At 43.0% G+C, this 19,306-nt stretch overlaps 1 protein-coding gene across 1 annotated transcript in view; it reads left to right on the forward strand.

The window, feature by feature from the left end:
- SORCS3 (sortilin related VPS10 domain containing receptor 3) overlaps window positions 1–14,207 on the forward strand; it is a 606,008-nt gene extending 591,801 nt beyond the window's left edge. Inside the window, exons 23-27 of the mRNA XM_032608449.1 lie at window positions 3,393–3,524; window positions 5,276–5,375; window positions 6,353–6,458; window positions 12,051–12,211; window positions 12,974–14,207. Of these exons, the coding sequence (XP_032464340.1) occupies window positions 3,393–3,524; window positions 5,276–5,375; window positions 6,353–6,458; window positions 12,051–12,211; window positions 12,974–13,038 (564 nt within the window). The 3' untranslated portion in view covers window positions 13,039–14,207. The remainder of the gene's footprint in view (window positions 1–3,392; window positions 3,525–5,275; window positions 5,376–6,352; window positions 6,459–12,050; window positions 12,212–12,973) is intronic.
- The last annotated feature ends 5,099 nt before the right edge of the window (window positions 14,208–19,306 follow it).

Raw genomic sequence — 19,306 nt, forward strand, 5'->3', positions numbered from 1 at the left:
CTGTTTGCCCACCAAGGTTTGGGTTTTTTTTTGCTCGTTTGTTTGCTTTTGTTGTTGTTTTTTAACCACTCAGACTTCAAGACTCCCACTGACCATATGTGGCCATCAGAAGGCTGCAGGTCAGGAAACAGAGCATGGCAGCAGACTCTGGGGTTATACAGTTTGCCCGAGGTCATATTTTCCTTAGACAAAGTTGAAAGGGTTTTGTTAACCCTTTGCTCACACCTAGGCACTGGACTATAATAGCGAATAAAACATGGTCAATTCAAATGTAGAGATAAGTCTGATATGCAGCTAGTTCTATGGTAGAGGCATGGCCAGCATTTCAAAAGAGCACAGAGAAAAGTGCAGTTCACTCTGTCCAGGAAAGTTCAGGCTTCGCACACATTTGTGATTCAGTAAATACTTGTGAAATGTTAGAATAGTCTTTGGAGGGGATACTTGAACTCTGTTTTAAAGGGTAAATAGTAGTTAACAGAGAGAGAACGGTGTCTCTCAGGTAGAATGAACAGCGTGTGCAAAGCCAGGCTCCGTGGAAAGCACAGCATATTTGGGACATGACAGTTTAGTGTAGCCAATCTATAGGTTATAAGGGCAGGTGTGAAATGTTGAGCAGGGATGGATTGGTCAGTTTGTAAAGGGTCTGAGAAGCCAAAGGGGGTTTGACATACATCCCGTAGGCTCTGGAAAGTGTTCTTTCTTTATTATATTGGGTTGGCCAAAAAGTTCGTTTGGCTTTTTCCGTCAGATGTTACAGGAAAACCCGAACGAACTTTTCGGCCAACCCAATATAGGTAAAAATTTCTGGCAATAGATTTGTGTTTCAGACACCCATTCTGGTGGCAATACAGAGGATGGGCTCCAGAGGTGGGAAAGTGAATAGTGTAGGGGGAGATTTCACAAAAGATGACCGGTTAAAAGCCTACTGTGATCCTGAAGAGGGACGATTCAAAGGCTACTTAGGCAGTTGAGCAGAGAATTGGTGACTAATAAAATCCAGTGTGGATGAGAGGGAGGGAGAAACTTTCTGATTTTAAGAGTGGGAAGGAGAGGGTTTTCCTTGCCATTGATCAAGATGGTGACTGTGTAGGAGAAACATGCTTTGGGGAACAGTAATCATTTGGTCTTTTATATGAATTTGGAGCACGTGAGAAACAACTGGATGAAGATAAGCAAGAGAGTTGAGTATATGGATTGGGGATCAAGTGAGGTTTCCGTGGGAGGTAGCAATGTGGGAACTGAGGCTGTGGAGCTCTTTAGATCCCCCCACCCCACCCTGAGAGGGAGAGGGGCCAGGGCAGAGATGGATATGCCGATGCTTCCCAAGGCAGAAGAGAAAGATCCAGGGAAGGACGCGGAGAAGGAGCTGCCAGGAAGGAAGAAGCACAAATAAAAGAGAATGACATGAGAGCGTTCCTGTGGAGAGTTGTCCACAAGAAGAACTTCACCTCACATCTTTTTATAAAGAGATTGTTCCTAGAGAGGGATGAGAATGAAATTGGTCTTGTATGCCTCCGACTGTGAAACATCCAGGATTGTGTGGGATTTTGTACGACTGGAGTTAGGTCCCTGCAAGGTCCCTAACCAAGTGATGCACCCTGAGACCACTCTTCCCTGGGACACAGGGTCACACCAGCCGCAACACTTATAGGCTCATCCCCTTCTCTCAACTGGGTGATTGTCTGACTTCAGTCTGGTCTCTGAGACTTACTACGCCTGGCTGGTTAGGATAAGGCCATCTTGCCTCCCAGTAGGAAACTGAGGCATCTGGCAAAGCCTCTTCAGGCTGCACGGGGATGCCTCCCCACTTTGGAGGGCTTTTCAGGCTTCTGACTGCCACTTGCTAGTCCTCTGCGGGTTGGTACTCTCTCTTTCCTGCACCACGTTCCTAGGCGTTAACTCCAATCTCTAGTTCCAAATTAGAATCAGAGCTGAGCTAACGGGAGACAACCCCTCCAGTTCTATTCAATCCAGTGTCTATTCTTTCCTCCAGGTCAGGCATCATTTGGAACAATGAGGTAGCCACAGAGTTCATCCCCCGCCCCGCTGGAATGTCTGGACAAACATATAATAAGAAGTTATGAGAGAAAAGAATGTAGCAGACAGACATACTCATATGTTACCGTGGACATGATCTAAGTTCCTTTCATGGTAATCTGGAGGTGCTGGGGACGAGAGACACACGGAACAGCTCACTGCAGGCGAGATAGTCAGGGTAGACTTCTTGGAGGAGGCAGGTGTTTCAGCCAAGTCACAAACTATATATATCGTATTTGGATCGACAGAAGAAGTTTTGTTCTGGATATAAAGACCTTCCAGAGACACATAGGAAAGAACAGGCCTACTCTTTATTTACATGAGAGAACTCAGAGTTTTGTTTTCTTAAGGAATTTGCCTTCAGACGGAAGCTTACGTTTAGTTTTTATCCAAAAACAATATAATCCTTTTCCTAAACACTCAGGAATAGAAAAATTCATTCACTACTTCAACATCTTAACAGAACTTTTAGTGCTTTGTTTTATTTTTTAGGTATATTTTTTATTTTTATAGAGTCGTAGCCAAAGAAATGTGAGGTAATAGATGAGAATACAGCTGCCATTAGGTGTTTTTCCACGTTGCCTCACTGCACTAATGATCATCTTAATGGTAGTATAACCATTATTTACTTAACTTTTTTGAATATTTGAGTCTTTCCCATTTATCTGACATAAATAATGTTCTGAGTGTTTCTTCCTCCATATGGCTTTTCCTATAGTTTGGATCATTTCTTTCGGACAAACACTCCAAGTTACAGTTACTGAATGAAGGGTCTGAATATTTTTATGACCTTCCAGTAAGTCTTTTGAAAACCAAATTGGCAATATGTATCAATTTTTAGTGCTGCCAGCAACAGTTGAGGAAACCTCTTAATTGAAGCCTCACCAGTATTAGCTACTGTAACTTAACAAAAAATCCCGCTTTAGTAAGTGAAAACAAGAGCTTTGCTTTTTTATTTTTTAATTTGCGTTTTCCCATGTTTGTTTATAACTTCTTATTCTTCATTTGCAGCCAGTCTGTTCATGTTTTCGCCGAAGCTCTAGTCCTCTTAGTGCAGAAAAATGGGAAATATGGGAGGAGCTTTTGCCAATATTGCCAGCAAACAGTACTTTGAAAATCATTTGTAGTAGTATTTTAGTTTCAGTACAAATGTATATAAGAGCAGAGGAGGAAGTAAAACTAATAATTCTCTACCTAGCAGTTCGAGGGGAAAACAGAAAAGAAGCCTGGATATATATGGGAAACTGTGCCTTAAATGCTGCATTTCAAAAAATTTATAGTCCGTATCCTTGTTATTGACTTGGGGAAGGCTGGCTCCTCCAGGACCCCATTGTTTGGTCTAAACATCTTTGCAGGTAACCAGCATCCCAGAAGAGCAGATCCTAGTTGCCGTGTTCCCTGGCCTCCCCACTTCCGCAGAGCTCTTCATCCTTCCCCCCAAGAACTTGACAGAGAGGAGGAAAGGCAATGAAGGCGACCTGGAACAAGTAAGTGAAAGAAAACTAACTTGGTAGGAGACTTGCCTCCACCTCATAATCTGAGGGGACACAAAGTATTTCCAGCCAAAAAGTGAGATGAGCCCTTTCCTATGGGTCCATCAGACTGTCACTCTTTGTCTAGCACCCAGGGCTTTGGAGAGCAATCAGCTTTACCTAGAATAAACACAAATGCATAAACACTGGAGCATTCAGCTACACAGGCAAGAAGAGTACCCCTGAAGTCATTCATTCCGACAGTTGCCATTCCTGCAACTTGCTCACGTCTCCCACCCAGTGACTTGCTCTGGGGAAAAGAGATGGGGGAGATGAAGAGAGGAATTTGAGTTTCCCTATCTATTTCTGGGAAAATGTGCTTCCTGTCTTTAAAGATCCTAGTCAATAGAAGTTCTGCTTCTAGGAAGAAAATGAACTGGTTGTAAACATGTGTCTTTGGAAAGAGGTGGATGGCCTCATCTTGCTTTGACTAAGGAAGCAGCATTCCCAAAAGGGCTCGTGATTTACTCTCCTTATCAAATGGCATAGAGTTCTCGTGATCTGCGTACTAGCCTAGAAATGAAGTCAGTGGTGGTCCCATGGTTCTCCTTCTCTTCCTGCCCTTGCTGGGGTCTTAACTGGCCGTGCTTTGCTTTACCCTTCCATGCTCCCGTGATGCTAAGTTAGAAGTAGAAATAAGTGAGACGGAGGCTGCTAAAAATCAGCGCGAATCAAACACATTTGCTCCCATACGAGTTAATCATTGTACAGATGTCTTCCGCATCTCTCTGCTACTCACCTGGCCATCCCCCCATCCCCACATCCATCCACAGTCCTCTGCGAGCTGCACAGGTGCCATCATGGTCAGTTTCTCTGGAAAATGAAGCGGATCCTTTCATTGAAGGGCTGCATATTGAAATTGGCCAGATATAAATTCAGCTTCTCAATGCGTAGATCACTTTTACAAGACCTCTTTACTCTGAAATAGCAAGTGGCATGTGTGAACTATATTTGGAAGCTACAATATCCATCCGTTTAGATAAATAGGTAATTACGGTGATGAATAGCAGCTGTGATATTAAGGCGCGTACAGCGAGATAGGAGTTAGGGACGACAGCCTCAGTCTGCCTCAGCTTTCATGTGGGAATTACACAGTGATTAAGTCAATGTTAAGCGTTCTGAGACTTGCTGGGGAGAAGTAAAGAGGAAGAATTATCCCTAAAAAGGAGGCAGCTTCTCCTTTAATGTTTGCCTCCCATTGTCTCTAAAAGGGAAACAGCAGAGGAGTGGGCTGGGGTGTATGTACCTGCTTTAATCCTGGCAGGGGCTTCTCTCCCTGTGAATATTGCTTGTTCAGGTTAAAGAACTAACGGTTGGTCAGTTGACTTTCTTTCATTGGGACCCACAACAGGTCTCTCTATGGAAAGTTATACAGGCTTAAAAGGCACTGAACTGAGAGTTGAATGGAACCTCTATGTCTGTTGTCAACTCGAATTCACTAGGTGACTGTGGACACGCCTCTCTCTGTTTCACTCTCCTCTCCAGTATAAGCGAATAATACCAGCTGTGTCCTTGGCTTCACAGGGCTCTAGGGGCTGGGAGAGCCAGATGGATAAAAATGTTCCAAAATCCTGTCCTCTGAGTGAACACGGTCATTTTTTGCCTATTGACCCTGGTTTCTTATTCCATGAGGCAGCACCGTCACATGACGTTTCTTCCCATGCAGCCTCTCTCTCTCTCTCTCTCTCCCTTTTTTTCCTCCCCAGATTGTAGAGACGCTGTTTAACGCTCTAAACCAAAATTTAGTCCAGTTTGAGCTGAAGCCAGGGATTCAAGTCATTGTGTACGTCACACAGCTGACTTTAGGTGAGTGCCTGTTGGGATTCGTGGTGGTGGTGGTTGGGGGCGGGGGATGAGTATGGTGCTCTGATATCCTGGAGAGAAAAGGGAGGAGATAGTTACCAAACACTTTTCCATAAATGCCTGTAAATGGCTTTGTGTAGTGATGGCAAAGAAAGTTTAATCACATCTTTCTTGAGGCTTCCTGTTAAGGTGGCGAGAAGACTTTCTTAGAAGCGGCTTTGCTATTGAATTCCTGGATGATCTTGGGGAAAAACCTACAATTTCTTTGGGCTTTGGACTTTACTATGTTTTTTATCTATAACAGTTGGGGTTATATGAGGTAGTCCTCAGGCTCTCTTAATTTCTAGGATTCTCTGATTCAGTGAATCTTGGTTGAAAGACTAGATCAAATAACTTTAAAACTCTCTTTGATTTATAATGTGTAACTCTAAGTAGAAAAAGTGACCAGCTCTAGGTGGTTGATTTGTGAAAGGAATAAAAAAAGGCATGTCCCATTGGGCGTCCACCTCTGGCTCTCTGGGAAAGCCTATGTGCTAAACGTTTCTAATTAATAAAAACTTTTCAGATGAGGAGATTCCAAATGTACCCATCCAGCAGTGTTTTACCACAACAGTATAGAGGAAGAGATTGAAACACTCCATCAGTGTTTAATCTGGAGTTCCCAATGGGCCACCTGTAATCACGTTGACAGGCAACTGGGCTGTCTAAGAGACAGAACATTCAAGCCCTATTCCTACTCCCCGTAGCTGTGTACAGTTTACACAAGGAGCAGCAAGTTTCCCCAGGCAGAGCAGATTCCTAAGAAGCTGTATATCAGGGGTACCATTCTCATCATTGAAGCCAAGCTTCCTCTGCCCAGATAGCATGCAGGACAATTGGAGGCTGGATATAAGGATGGAGACCAGCTGGCTTCCTTTCTCCATCAGATACTCCCTCCAGCTAATAGCTTCCAAGTGAGCAAGTCTGTTTTTTCTTCCTAGCTCCACTGGTGGACTCCAGTGCTGGGCACAGCAGCTCAGCCATGCTTATGCTCTTGTCAGTGGTGTTTGTCGGCCTGGCTGTGTTTTTGATCTACAAATTTAAAAGGTATGTGCTACCATCACTCAGTTTTAATCGTGGGTCTAGATTCATGGGAGCTGATTCCTCCTGTAACCGACATTCCTAAACTCATCCCAAACAGGTGATTTTAACTGTCCCTGAAGCTCTGCTTGGCGTTGGCGAAGAACAGGAATGGTTTAGGGTCAGGGAATAAAGGAGCTTAAGAATCTGAACGCTCTCCAGTTTATAATTATGTTGAGTTAGGAAGATGAGGGGTAGCCTATGAAATCAGTTAATTCTCTTCAAGAGAAGTTTGAGGGGTTTTCAAACCTCACCTAAGTTTCTAAAGTAACGTCTCAAATATTTAAGAGATCTTTTTCTACAGCTTACCACCCATTCAGGGTGGTTAAGTGGAGAAAATGCAGCTGAAATCTGGTTATGCATATATGCACACCCACATATTTTCTTATCTTGTATTGCTGATATCCAACATCTGTTTAAATTTGCATGCCAAAATATACAATTTTATACTCCTCCCTATTTTTCCTGTTTCTAGAGGGAAACTGATCAGGAAAACCAAACCCCACAGGTATTCAAAAGTTATTTTTGCAGGCCAGAGGCGGGGTGCTGTAATAGGATACTTATTAAAGACAAGAAATTGAAATCAATAATTCTGTACCATTATTTGAATAATGTAATACATCTACCAAGAGATATGCTGGTTAAGAGTATGAACTCGAAAATTAGACCCAATTTTAACTTTCAACATTTGCAACCTTAGGCAATTGAATTTGCCTCTCTAAGCCCTCATTTCCTAATGTGTAAAATGGAAAAACAATAATACTTTGTAGGTTTGCTGTATGTTTTCAAGGTAGTAATATCTATATCTAGTACATAATAAAAAATCACAAAAGCTAAGTTGCTATAAATAATATGCGTCCCAAAGGCTTCTCCTCTGTTACAAATTGGCATATAGTAGGGCTCAGACGTATCAGTGGCATAGAAATGTGCTTCATAGGAAGCCTGGGTAAAGTAAAAATATAATTAATTATTGTCAGATGAGTTTTGAAAGTATAACTTGGTCCTGGGAGTTTTTCTAGATGCTGAAGGTAATGCTTTTAGATTTTGGAAGAGATCAGTGGTAAAGGTGCTTCACTCTACCTCCCCCACCCCCAGCCCCCCTCAGCTCTCCTCTAGTGGATTTCTCAGGCTTAAAAACACCAGTTTTACTCAACAGACATCTCAGCATTAGCCAAAACAGCAGGAATTCTTAAACAGTCTCCACTAGAAGGACAGAGTGGGGTTTACCTTTCTGTTCAATTTATAGACCAGTTATGTGAGTTCACATCCTCTTGGATCAAGATGGGTCAACTCACCTGCCATGTTCCCTTTGAAGAAGGGGGAAAAGCCTTCATATCCAATGAGCGAGCAAAGATTCAGTATAGGAACAGTCTGGTCAAAGCAACACCCATTTATGGGTGTACTTCAGTTACACACAAAGCACACTGTTGTTCATTCAAGGATTTGGTTGTGGGGAAGCCTGGTGGTTGCTGGGACTTGAAGATCAATTAACCCAAATGTATCACCTTCTGGCTCCTAGACCTGCATGCTCGCTGAGGACCAGGGCCAATAGAAGTCCTGCAAAGAGGTATTCGTGTCAGGTGTCTCCAAATTAAGACAAGATCTGCCCTGTGACTTAGAAAGTTTTCTGCTCTCTTGTAAATGTTGCTAAACTCCATAGACAGTCAACTTACTAATGTCGCCATCTCTTAATGTGCGGACTTTAATACTTGAATTTATGCCAGTTAATGGCATCTCTGAATTATTCTACCTCTGTTGTCCCCAAATATCAGCCGACCCTCTTTATGTCCCTGGCAGGGAATCAGGATACAGGAAACAAATACTAGTCAAACTGGATAAACGGTTTGGGTCAATTAAGAGTAACCAATCATCAATTACCTTTTCTTTTCTAATCACCTTTTCTGGAAGTTTTCCTCCCAGTGCCCAAGCCCTTTGGCTGAGGTCCTTTTGGATCTCCCTTTGTTTCTTTGGTCTCCTTTCCCTCCTCACCACCTGGAACTCCAGTGATGGCTATATGGAGGGTGCATAGCTTGCTGACAAGTAAAGGTCAGGTTCTTATCCATGATTCCTAGAGTCTCCTCTGCTTCTTTCATTTCTGTCCAACAGAACTTTCTGCAAAGATGAAAACATTCCATAATCTATACTGTCCAATACAGTAGCCACTGGTATGGTGGAAACACTGAATTTTTAATTTTATTTAACTTCAATTAATTCAAATTTAAATAGCTACAGCTGACTAGTAAACAACTTTGATGGCACAGGCTAGGGAGAGGGTAATTCTGTTTCTGTTTCCAGATCACTGGCCGTGCTGTTTTCAAACCCCAAAACTTTCTCTCTGCCATCTCCAGCATTAATTCATTAAGCCATTAATTTATTCAGCAAACATTTATTGAGCACCTGCTGTGTGCCAGGCACTGAAAACAATCTCAGTGTCCCAAGTAGTCACTTAATAGAGGAAGAATAGAATTATTTAAAGGAATCTTGGGGATCACGATAACTCTATTCTCCTTCCTCTGTTAAGTGACCACATTTGATCCTATTCTTGGATAGTGACTTCTATTTTGTGATGTCTTAGTCAATATAATTAAAAATCATTTTGAGATGGCTTTTATTTTCTGAAAACTCTTCCTAACAAGACCTTCTTTCTATACTGTAGGTTTTTTTTTTCTTATTATCCAAGAAAAGTTTTGAAATTTTATATTTCTTCCAGCCTTTTTTTCAGTAAGGCTTTCATCACAGTGCGAAGCCTACCTTGCTTTTTCTAAATTCCTCCCACGGACTTCTAATACTTAATCATAGTTGGAACAAACAAATAAAAACTGAAATTTAGGGCTTCCATGGTGGCGCAGTGGTTGAGAGTCCGCCTGCCGATGCAGGGGACACGGGTTCATGACCCGGTCCGGGAAGATCCCACATGCCGTGGAGCGGCTGGGCCCGTGAGCCGTGGCCGCTGAGCCTGTGCATCCGGAGCCTGTGCTCCGCAACGGGAGAGGCCACAACAGTGAGAGGCCCGCGTACCACAAAAAACAAAACAAAACAAAAAAACAAAAAAACCTGAAATTTATATAGGTGACTTGGATTGATCCATCTTACTCCTCTTACTAAAACTTACGTGAATGTATAGCCCAAGACGTGCCTCTAAATCTCATTTCCCACCTTTCTTATCTGCAAAAGCGGGGTTTAGTCTTGACTTATTGTCTCAACGGTCCTACAAGTGGATGTGTTAAGAAATAAAAAGCAATTTGAAAAAAAATTTTAAATGCTGCATGTTGTGACATAAAATTCATTCCCTTCCAACCATCTATTAAAAATATTGGAAAAAAATGCCCGTTTTCAGAGATTAAAATAAAGTGAACAGTCTTTATAAGGGCAAATGGATCCAAATCCTCACAGGTATCAATCATTAAAAAAGCAGGAAAGGGGAGGCAGTGACCTCTGGCTACAGCTCTGAAGTACCCAGACTTGTGTGAGCAGGAATGGTTTGACTGCCCCCAGCACCTAATAAATATTACAGTTGATCCCAACGTTCATGAGTAATATGTACTTTTATGATTAGAAGAAATCTAAGTCGTTAGGCTGCCTTTCTATTTAGATAAGAAGAAATTAAGGGCCAGCATGAAATTTTAATTACACACATTTAGAGGAGCCTGCGGTTTGCTGCCTCACATAGAATCTCTTCACTTAAGGTTCTTGTAAATTATAGTAAGCAGGTTTAGACCAGTAGGAGTCAGGAGGACACCTCCCTTAATGTATGGAAAGCAGCCATTAAAAACATGAAAACTGGACATAAATGAAAAGTAGAAACTGTCCATGTTTTAAACATATTTTGGGATCTTTCCTTCCAAATTAGCTATGGAAGACCTTATTAAATGCCTCACATTCTACCTCATTTTGGGGTTGGAGTAGGGAAGGGAATGTAGATGCTTGAAAGTACCACTGGTTGGCACTAGGTCAACAGAGTGATTCTGCACAGAATGTTCTGTTTTGGGGTAGGTGTCAGATGTCTCAAGTTTTAATAACATCTATGCCAGTAATCAGCTTCATGAAGTGTCTGGACTTCAGACCAATTTCCCCATCATTTAATGAGGTAAGAGAGGGCTCTTCTACCTGTAAAATTCTAAGATAAAAGTGTGGTCTTTTTGTTTGAGAACATAATATATGAAAATAGAAAGAGCATAGGCTTTGAGGTCATTTATTCATTTATTTGACAAATACTGAACGTAAACCACATGCCAAGCACTGCGCTAAGTGTAGAGCAGTGAAAATGGAAAACGTAGACCTTGCAGACACGGGGCTTTTTGTGGGAAAGAAAGACAGACAGAAAACAAGTCCACACACATAGCCTATTCCATCACCCTAAACCAACACCCTATTCGTTTCTTTCATAGACACCATCCCATAATTACATATTTATGATGGGAGAGAGTGGGTGGTCAGGAGAGATTGGGTGGAGATTGGGTGGTCAGGAGAGGCCTCTCAGAAGTGACGTGTAAGCCAAATTCTGAAGGACAAGAAGGACACCGTCACGAGAAGAGTAGAAGGAGGTGTGTTACAGAGGGAACAGTTGATTCACCCCTCGTCCCCAAGGTGGGGACAAGTCTGATGTATCAGAATCTTGAAACTCAGAAGTTTGGGTTTCAGACCAGCAGCATCAGTACCAGCTGGGAACTAGGCAGAAATGAAGAATTTCAACTCATCCAGTTCAGGCCTATAGAGTAACAAATGCATTTCAACAAGAACCTGGTGAGGCATAAGCATATTGAAGTTTGAGAAGTGCAGGATTAGAAGAAGTCAAAGGAGGCTACAGAAGCTGGAACACAGTGGGTCAGGAGATGATGGAGATGGGTCAGGAGATGAATACTCCAAGCAGATTTCAGTTTGAACCTACCTGCTCCTTCTACCTCAAGTCTGTATGCCTTGTTCCCAAACCTCCTACCTTTGTGTCTTTGAAGGAAGTTATTTAGCTTCTCTTAATCCTTGCCTTAATCCTTTCCACAATCCTAAAAGAAAGCTATTGTCATTCCTATTGAACTGATGAGGAAACTGACTATGGAAGTATTTAAGATACTTGGCCCATGGCTGGTGTTCTAAAAATGGTAGCAATGGCTATAAGTCTTTTATTTCTTGGCTATTCATAAAGAAAACCAATGTGAATTGACGAAACTGATACAAACTTAGAAAAAGCTGTCTTTTCACTATGATACAACCTCATGAGTCTCAAAGTCCAGCTCCTTTGTAAACGTAATAACTGGTAAATGTTTTAAGGGTTTTAGTGCACACTTGGTCGATAGCATTGCCCTTCTGTTTACACCTGCTGGTTTTGTGCCTCAGAAGAAGGTGCATGTCTCCGGGAGTCCTGTGGCTTACATCTCGCCTGGGCATCTGGGTCTCTCCTTGTATTCATTGGCCTCATGGGGACAGTATCTGGGTGGCCAGCCCCTTTCCCTGACATTGGTCCTGTAAATAGCTTCTTCCTCCACCTTAACACCCAGGATTTCCCAGTTGCCCCAGTCGGGCATGCCCCGTGATCGTAATCTGATTTTGCTCTGCCCCATGTAGGAAAATCCCCTGGATTAACATCTATGCTCAAGTCCAACACGACAAGGAGCAGGAGATGATTGGGTCAGTGAGCCAAAGTGAAAACGCCCCCAAAATCACACTCAGTGACTTCACCGAGCCCGAGGAACTGCTGGACAAAGAGCTGGACACCCGGGTCATAGGTATGTGTGCTGGTGTCACCAGGCTGCTGAGTCCTCTGTCCTCCAGACCCTGAGTCAGCCAGCCCATGTGGCCTGTCCTTCAGGCAGGACTAGTCTGGAGGGCGGGGGAGAAACCAGTTGGCTACAGCGACATAATCATGTTTTAAAGTGTCTGCCACCTCTGACCACCTGAAATTGGCAGAACTTTCTTCTCTTAGAAGTAGATCAAGATCAAAAGTGCTGGAGTCTGAGTGGGAGAGGGATGAGGCCAACTATTACTGTTGGACTTTCTCTTTATTTTTTCTATAAAGCAAAAGCATTATACGTCCCAATGATCACGTGAATAGGAACTCTGCCATCAGATAGCCCTGGATTCATTTTCTTGCTCTACCAATCTTCTAGCTCTGGGATCTCTCTGTGCCTCATCTGTGAAATGGGAATAATAGCATCTGCCTTCTAAGATTGTTGTGATCAGGAAATGACATATATCATTAGCACAGTGTCTGCCACATAATACGTGTTCAGTACCTGTTGGCTATTAGTATTGTGATCAGCAGAGTATAAGATGGCAAGGTATTGCTCCTACCTTGTGTGCTGGGGTGGGAGATGGCAAACGCTAAACATAGGTAAGATAAGCCAGTGAACTGGTAGGATAGACGACCCAGGTGCCCTATTTCATAAGCACACATTAAGGTGGCTTGGTATTTAGCAATAAATAAAGCACAGACCCACGCCCTTGTGACAGGTACATCCTTACCTCCCTCTGTCTTCTCTCCCCTGCAGGAGGCATTGCCACCATTGCAAACAGCGAAAGCACAAAGGAGATCCCCAACTGCACTAGTGTTTAACACCAACAAGCCACGTGGTCAACCATCTTTCTGACTTTTTATTTTTGATGGTTCCTATGACTCTTATTATGGAAAAATGAAAATGTCTTTTTTACCTTTTGTTTACCAAGGGCCCCTTCATAAATAGCAGGCCGATGCTTAGCTTTGGGAGGCGAAGGCATTCGTAACTGATTAAAATGAGACGCAAGGAATGAGTGGCTGTATTTGTGCTAAGGGCAAAGGATGCATCTTCCCATGGCTTTCTTGTTTCATTCTGCCATTGATAGCGCGGGGAATCTTGTTTTCCTTGCGGTCTTTCTTTCTTTTTATTTTTTAAGTTGGGTTGGCTTTCCACTAACCTCCCATCCTCCCCCCGACACAAGCCCAAATCACCAGTACCCGCCTCCTCCCTCCCAGCACGCACCTAAAACGTAAACCATTTCCCAGTTAGGTCTGCAGGAGGAAGGTTGGTGGGGAGTGAGCGTAGCTGCAGGAAGCGTGCACACCTGTCGGAAGAGGCCCTGCCCCGTGCATGTCCATTGCAAGCTGCCGATGGCTTATTGTATATAGTTACAATGTAAGTAGCTCTTTATTTCCTGAGAAATAATTTAATGTTTAGTAAAAAAGAAAACAGAAAAAAGAAAGATGCGTCTGTTGGCTTACGCACCCACCTTCAGAGCTGACCCACCCCCAGGCCTGCTTGACGCTGGGTTCTGGATGCTCTCCAGTTGTCTGTCACACTTAACTCTTGCATCTCTGTGTCCCTGCCATCGCTGGTTTCTATTTCTGTAGATAAAGGGGGGAGGGGGGAGGGCTTCTTTGAAACGCCTAGCAAAGGAAGGACGAGAGAGACATCATAGAACCTGGGTGTTTTTTTTTTTGTCCCATCAGTGATGTGAAAGAAGTTGCCAGAGGAAGCCCACTACAGACTTCAAACTGAAACCCAGATGGGGAAACAAGGCTTCCCCTCCAAAAGGATGAGGTTGAGGATAGCTGTCGGCCTGAGGTTTTCTCTAAAGAAGCCAGGCAGTGGATCTAAAAAGATGACGTTCTGTTTTCCGGTTGGATTCCATGGAATTGAATAATGCTTATGGGGAATTCTCTGGCTCTTCTTACCCCAGAAAAGTCCCTTGGGCACTAGGTTAAGCCCAGTGAGTGCCTCAGCCTGGGAGAAGTTAGAGGTGGGAGGGACCCTGCAAACCCTGCAGTCCCCAGAGGGGTGTAGCCTTTAGCGATCTTAGTCAAAGTTGATTCTCGCAAAGCTCTGCTGCTTGCTCGTCAGCTGTACACAAGTACACAACCTCCTTGAAGTCAGATGTCTACCTTCAGTTCCCTGAAGGCAGTTCTAGCATCTGGGGCGAGTGACTTTCAAAGCCAGGGTTCTCTTTTCCTGCACCCCAGCCCGTTCACACGGTTCACGTGTCAGTTCTGTTTAGGAGGGTCACTTTAAGCCATGCTGTAAGCATTGTTTGCTTTTCAGGATCAGCCTGAGCGTACTTGTTTTATAAAAATGATATACTGTATATATATATATATATATATATATATATATATATATATATATATATATGAGAAAAGGCTGAATTTTTTTACCTGTTCATTTCTGTGGGATATTGTTCACATCCTTCTTTGTGAGACCCTGAGAGAATGTGACCTTGAGAGATCGGACTGGCTACATCATAGATCAGAATTAGGAATATTTCTAAAGATCTTGCTTTTTCGTTTCAAGGGTTAAATGGGGCAGACAATTGCAATACTTGTACTAAACACTGGAATACAAATGCATGAGTCATATCTATATATACAGTATATGTACATATACTGTTCTTGGTTTTATCGTTCCATTTGAATATTTCTACTGTAAAAAAAAAACAGACAGTGGTTTTGAAATTGTTGAAAATAAATGTATTTTTGTACATCAAAGCTATATACCTAGCTGAGAGTTCTCTCTTTGGGCAGTTGTCTTGATCTGTTGTATTATTCGACTGTGGCTGCAATAATGCTCCGTGAGAGAAAAAAAACGACTAGCTTATGACAACATATATTGATGTTTTGCTTGTGAGTCTTCAGGTTGGCTGTGATTTGGGTGAGCTCAGTTGGGACTGACCAGGCTCTCCTGGGCTAGGAGTTTGGATGCAGGCTTCAGTTGTTTGAAGTCTGTTCCATGAGTTGTCATCATTCTGAGACCAGCAGCTACCCAGGGCATGTTATTTTCATGGTGGACTACAGAATTCCAGGTGAGGCCAGCAGCATACTGTATCCTCCAAGGCGTGGCTCAAGATGGCCCCTCTATTTACTATCACTGACGTTCCATTAACTAAAGAAAGCCATATGGCCACGTTCAACATCAGTGAGCCAGGGAAATAGACTCTGGTACAAAGCATTACTAAATTACATGGCAAAAGGTGTGGATATATAATTCCAATCTACGGAGGGTAAGAAGAATTGAGAACAATAGTTCAACCTCTTCTACCTACTCAGTTTCTGTGACCCCCATGGGGAACTTACATTAGATGGCCCATTTGAATCAGTATCCAAGTTTCCCATCTCAAATGAGCAGAAGTCTTGGTGACCCCAAGGCCTTTGAGTCCGACACAAGCTCCCAGTGAGTGGTAGAGGTGGGACTCCAACTCAGGTCTTAAAGATTTCAACAGGAGAAATGAAGAGAGGAGAGGAAACAAACATGACATATATCCTTTCTTTAAACCTTTTTTATGCTGTTTGATGCATCAAACCAGCAACAAATCTCTTTCCTACACCAAGTAAGGAATTTGGAAGGAGGTGTAACTGGCGGTCTTGTACATAAGCTAATAATGGAATGTGAACTAAGTGCCTAGAATGAGGGCTGCAAGTTAGAGTTTTAATTATTTATTGTTCAAAATATGTGATAAATTTCCATGGATCCCAGAAACCCAAGAAACCAGAAGTTTTGGTCAATAATTTGCTCCCATATTTTGGATACTGACTGACTACTCTGGAATCATATTTTCTGAACTCAGTTGAAGATATAGGATTAAACGAAGGTGGTTTTCTTTCAATTTGTGAATGTATTTAAAAATTGTGTATTGTTCTTGATATAACTTTTCTTGAGTTATACTCACCTTTTAAAACAATTTACATTATGTAAGTACCTTCCTCAAAGATTGAGAATGTCACATGGTACCTCTAAAAGAAGCAGTGAGTTTTGGGGTCGAACTCCAGTGGTTTATAACATAAACTGCCTAGACATCTTTAAGGGATTTTTAATGGTTTTGAACTTCCCCAATACTGTGAAGTGTCTCATAGTCCTATCCCAAGTCAAAGGAGAATTCGTTTTTGCTTTCCATGAGATCTGAGTTCTTCTCATGTTAGTTTTATGTCCCGGTTGATAAAATGGCTCCACCAGAGTAAAGAGGAAGAAAGTGAAATAAAGTGGTAAAATGGTGTGAGTCAGTTGGTTCATTTGGGCCAAGTCATGCTATGAATATAGCCTCTGTATCCACCACCAGCATAGGCCTGTCAGATTTCTCAGTAGAAGGCAGGCAAAAGCAGACGGCAGAGGGTGTGACTGGCTTTGTAGCTAGTTCTCTGCAGGGTCTCTCCCCAGTGTTGAGGACAGTCTGCATCAGAGCTGTCTTCTCTAAGGCAGTTCTAGACCGGAGAAGTAAGCTTGCAGAAGTATTCTGGGGCTAGAGCCCAGCTCTCAGTATCACGAGCAGATTCTCTGAGGGCTCTCATGTGTATTAAGTTCAAGAATAACTGCTCTATCTGCCACTAAAATAGTTCAGGGAGAGTTACAGGTAAACGTCACCTCCCCTGGCTCCTGTTACCGTGATACAAGGCACGTTCATCTACAGAAGTGAGAACAGCTTCCTCCTGGGCAACAGCTGCAACTGTGGGAGAGTCGCCCGATTGAGTTACCTAAAACAAATCACAGTATGAGTCAGGGTGGTGATGGATTGTGCCTTGGAACAACTATTAAGCCAGGAATTAGGAGATCTCTGGCTTTCAGCAAGTCGTTCTAGACCACAGTTTCCTTATTTGTAAAAGGAAAACGCTTTATGGCCTGCCTTACCGGCTAGGTTTGATCTCCAGAGATGTGAAAAGCATACTGCCAATTCCAAAATTATAGAGAGATGACTAGTACTTAGGAGTACTTGAGAGAACTCTCTTCTGTAGAGGGATAAACTGAGACTCTGAGAGGAAAGTGATCTCCCTAAGGCTACACAGCACATTAGTGCAGAGCTGAAGGTAGAATCCGTGTTACTGTAGGGCAGTATCCTTTCTACCACGCACCTCCCCAGCAAATGCAAAACTGATGGGACTGCCCATCATTGAGAGTCAGTCGAGAGCCTGATGGATATGGCAATATGGCCCCCGTGTTTACAATGTCCAGAACGCTCTAGAAGCTAACTTCCCAAGTGGGCTCATCATTCAGTGGTCACGACCCTCCGCGTGCCATTGCCCTGCTGATGCGCTGGTCTAGTTGCCCACGGCCTGATGCCTATTCTTCCCTCACTGGACCGAAATAAGGCTGCTCAACAGACAGCTGCCAGACCCCAGCTTCACACACCGCGCTGCTCTCCTTTCAAAGCATCTGGCCTTGTTCAGAGGGAAGAAGGCCAGAGAGCAAACATAAGCAATGGGAACGCCTCATCCTGACTCACATCCCAGATCCTGCCAAATTCTCTCGTCTGGTCCAGTGGTACTGCCAGAGGGGCCATGTAGTCCAACGATTACCTCCCAAAGTACTACTGCCTCTCGATGTCCCTTAAACTTAGTTTAATTACTTAGTTTAATTACAGTAGCAGGGTTAAATTGCTCTTTGCCTCTGTGTTTTCAGGCTGTATATCATTATGAGATACAGGTTCATTCAGAGAGGAACCAGTGGGACACTGTATATGAAAAACAAAAGAGAGCCTCTGCTAGTGTTCAGCTTATTTGGAGACTCAGATTCTCAATAAAACCTGAGTGCACTGCTTTTTGAATTATCTGAGGCCCAGAGGGGTAAAATGACATCATCAGGGTCCAGTTTCCCATCTATAAATTGAATATAATGACATCAACCTCGCAGTGTTGGAACCAAGATCAAGTACAATAACTTGGATAAACCCAAAGTAACTAGACCTTGACAAATAATGAATTGAATCTGAGAAGCTCTAGTATTGTGCTAGATCCTTTTCCTCTGTCCTTTCTGGCCTCAAGTTCTAAAAAGAATTCAGAATTACTTGACATTACGTCTCCCCCATCTGGAAGAGATTTTTGGTTAAAATCCACTGTTTACACCTTGTTCCCAAAAGTCACTGCTTACTTTATTGCTTTTTCTTGTTGTTGTTAATATAACTGATCTAATTTTCCTTGGGTCGTGTGGAGGGGGCAAGAAATGGACACTTGTAATCAGGGCTACCAGAAACGCCTCATAAAATTAAAGACTGGAGGCTCTCAGGTCCTGAACCATGCTCAGCCTTGCTGAACGTGGCGATGCCCTGGAGAGAGCCACGCGACTGGACAGAAACAGTTCGGCCTTGCTTGTTTATGGTTTTGGCTCCTTTGTAACATAACTTGCTTCTTATATACACTCTCTTCTCATACAAAGTTTTTGTGATGTACGTTTCCAGGTCCTGGGGTTCCTCAAAGCCTCTCTGAGGGTCACTGACTTGAGTTCCTTTATCTTCATACATGGAAAAATAATCAGATAAAACAATTATTTGTAAAAATGTACCTTTTATGTAGATGGAGGTACCAAGGAGATGGTTTCTTGCCTTCAACTCTGGTCACAGCTCAAGGAGATCTCTTTCAGAGAGTGAGCACAAGACACATTCTTTACAAAATGTCAGCAAAGACAGAAGAAAATAGATCATGACAGGCACACATGCCATCTGTCATTATGGCTTAGTCTCTGGAGAACAGAGCTGTTTGCAGCCATTGGAAATTAACTAGATAAAGTGGGGCCTTCAGTGGTTTGCTTCTGAGAAAGTATGTGGTCTGTTCCCTGAAGAACAGAGACTTCTTCTGCTGAGGTGTCTGTGCCGAAGCATCCCAGGTGCTAAAGGCTGCCGGGCCCCAGGGGTTTCTCCCCACCAAGAAGGCCCTACTTCTCCTTCCTGGAGCCTGTCCCAGAAGCTTCTAACTACAAGGCAGGCTCTTTTGTTGCTTATTCTCCCTTGCAAAGGGTTATCGCTGCCCATGTTCAGGAACCGGCTGCAGTTAGAAATGTGTCCAAGCATGGTAGAGGGGAAGAAAAAGGAGGTCATGCAAAAGCAACAGAGACGAAACAGAATTGCTTTTCTTGTCACTCATCTGTCTTTCT

Source organism: Phocoena sinus, chromosome 16, assembly GCF_008692025.1.
Source record: "Phocoena sinus isolate mPhoSin1 chromosome 16, mPhoSin1.pri, whole genome shotgun sequence".
In the NCBI taxonomy this organism is placed as follows: Eukaryota; Metazoa; Chordata; class Mammalia; order Artiodactyla; family Phocoenidae; genus Phocoena; species Phocoena sinus.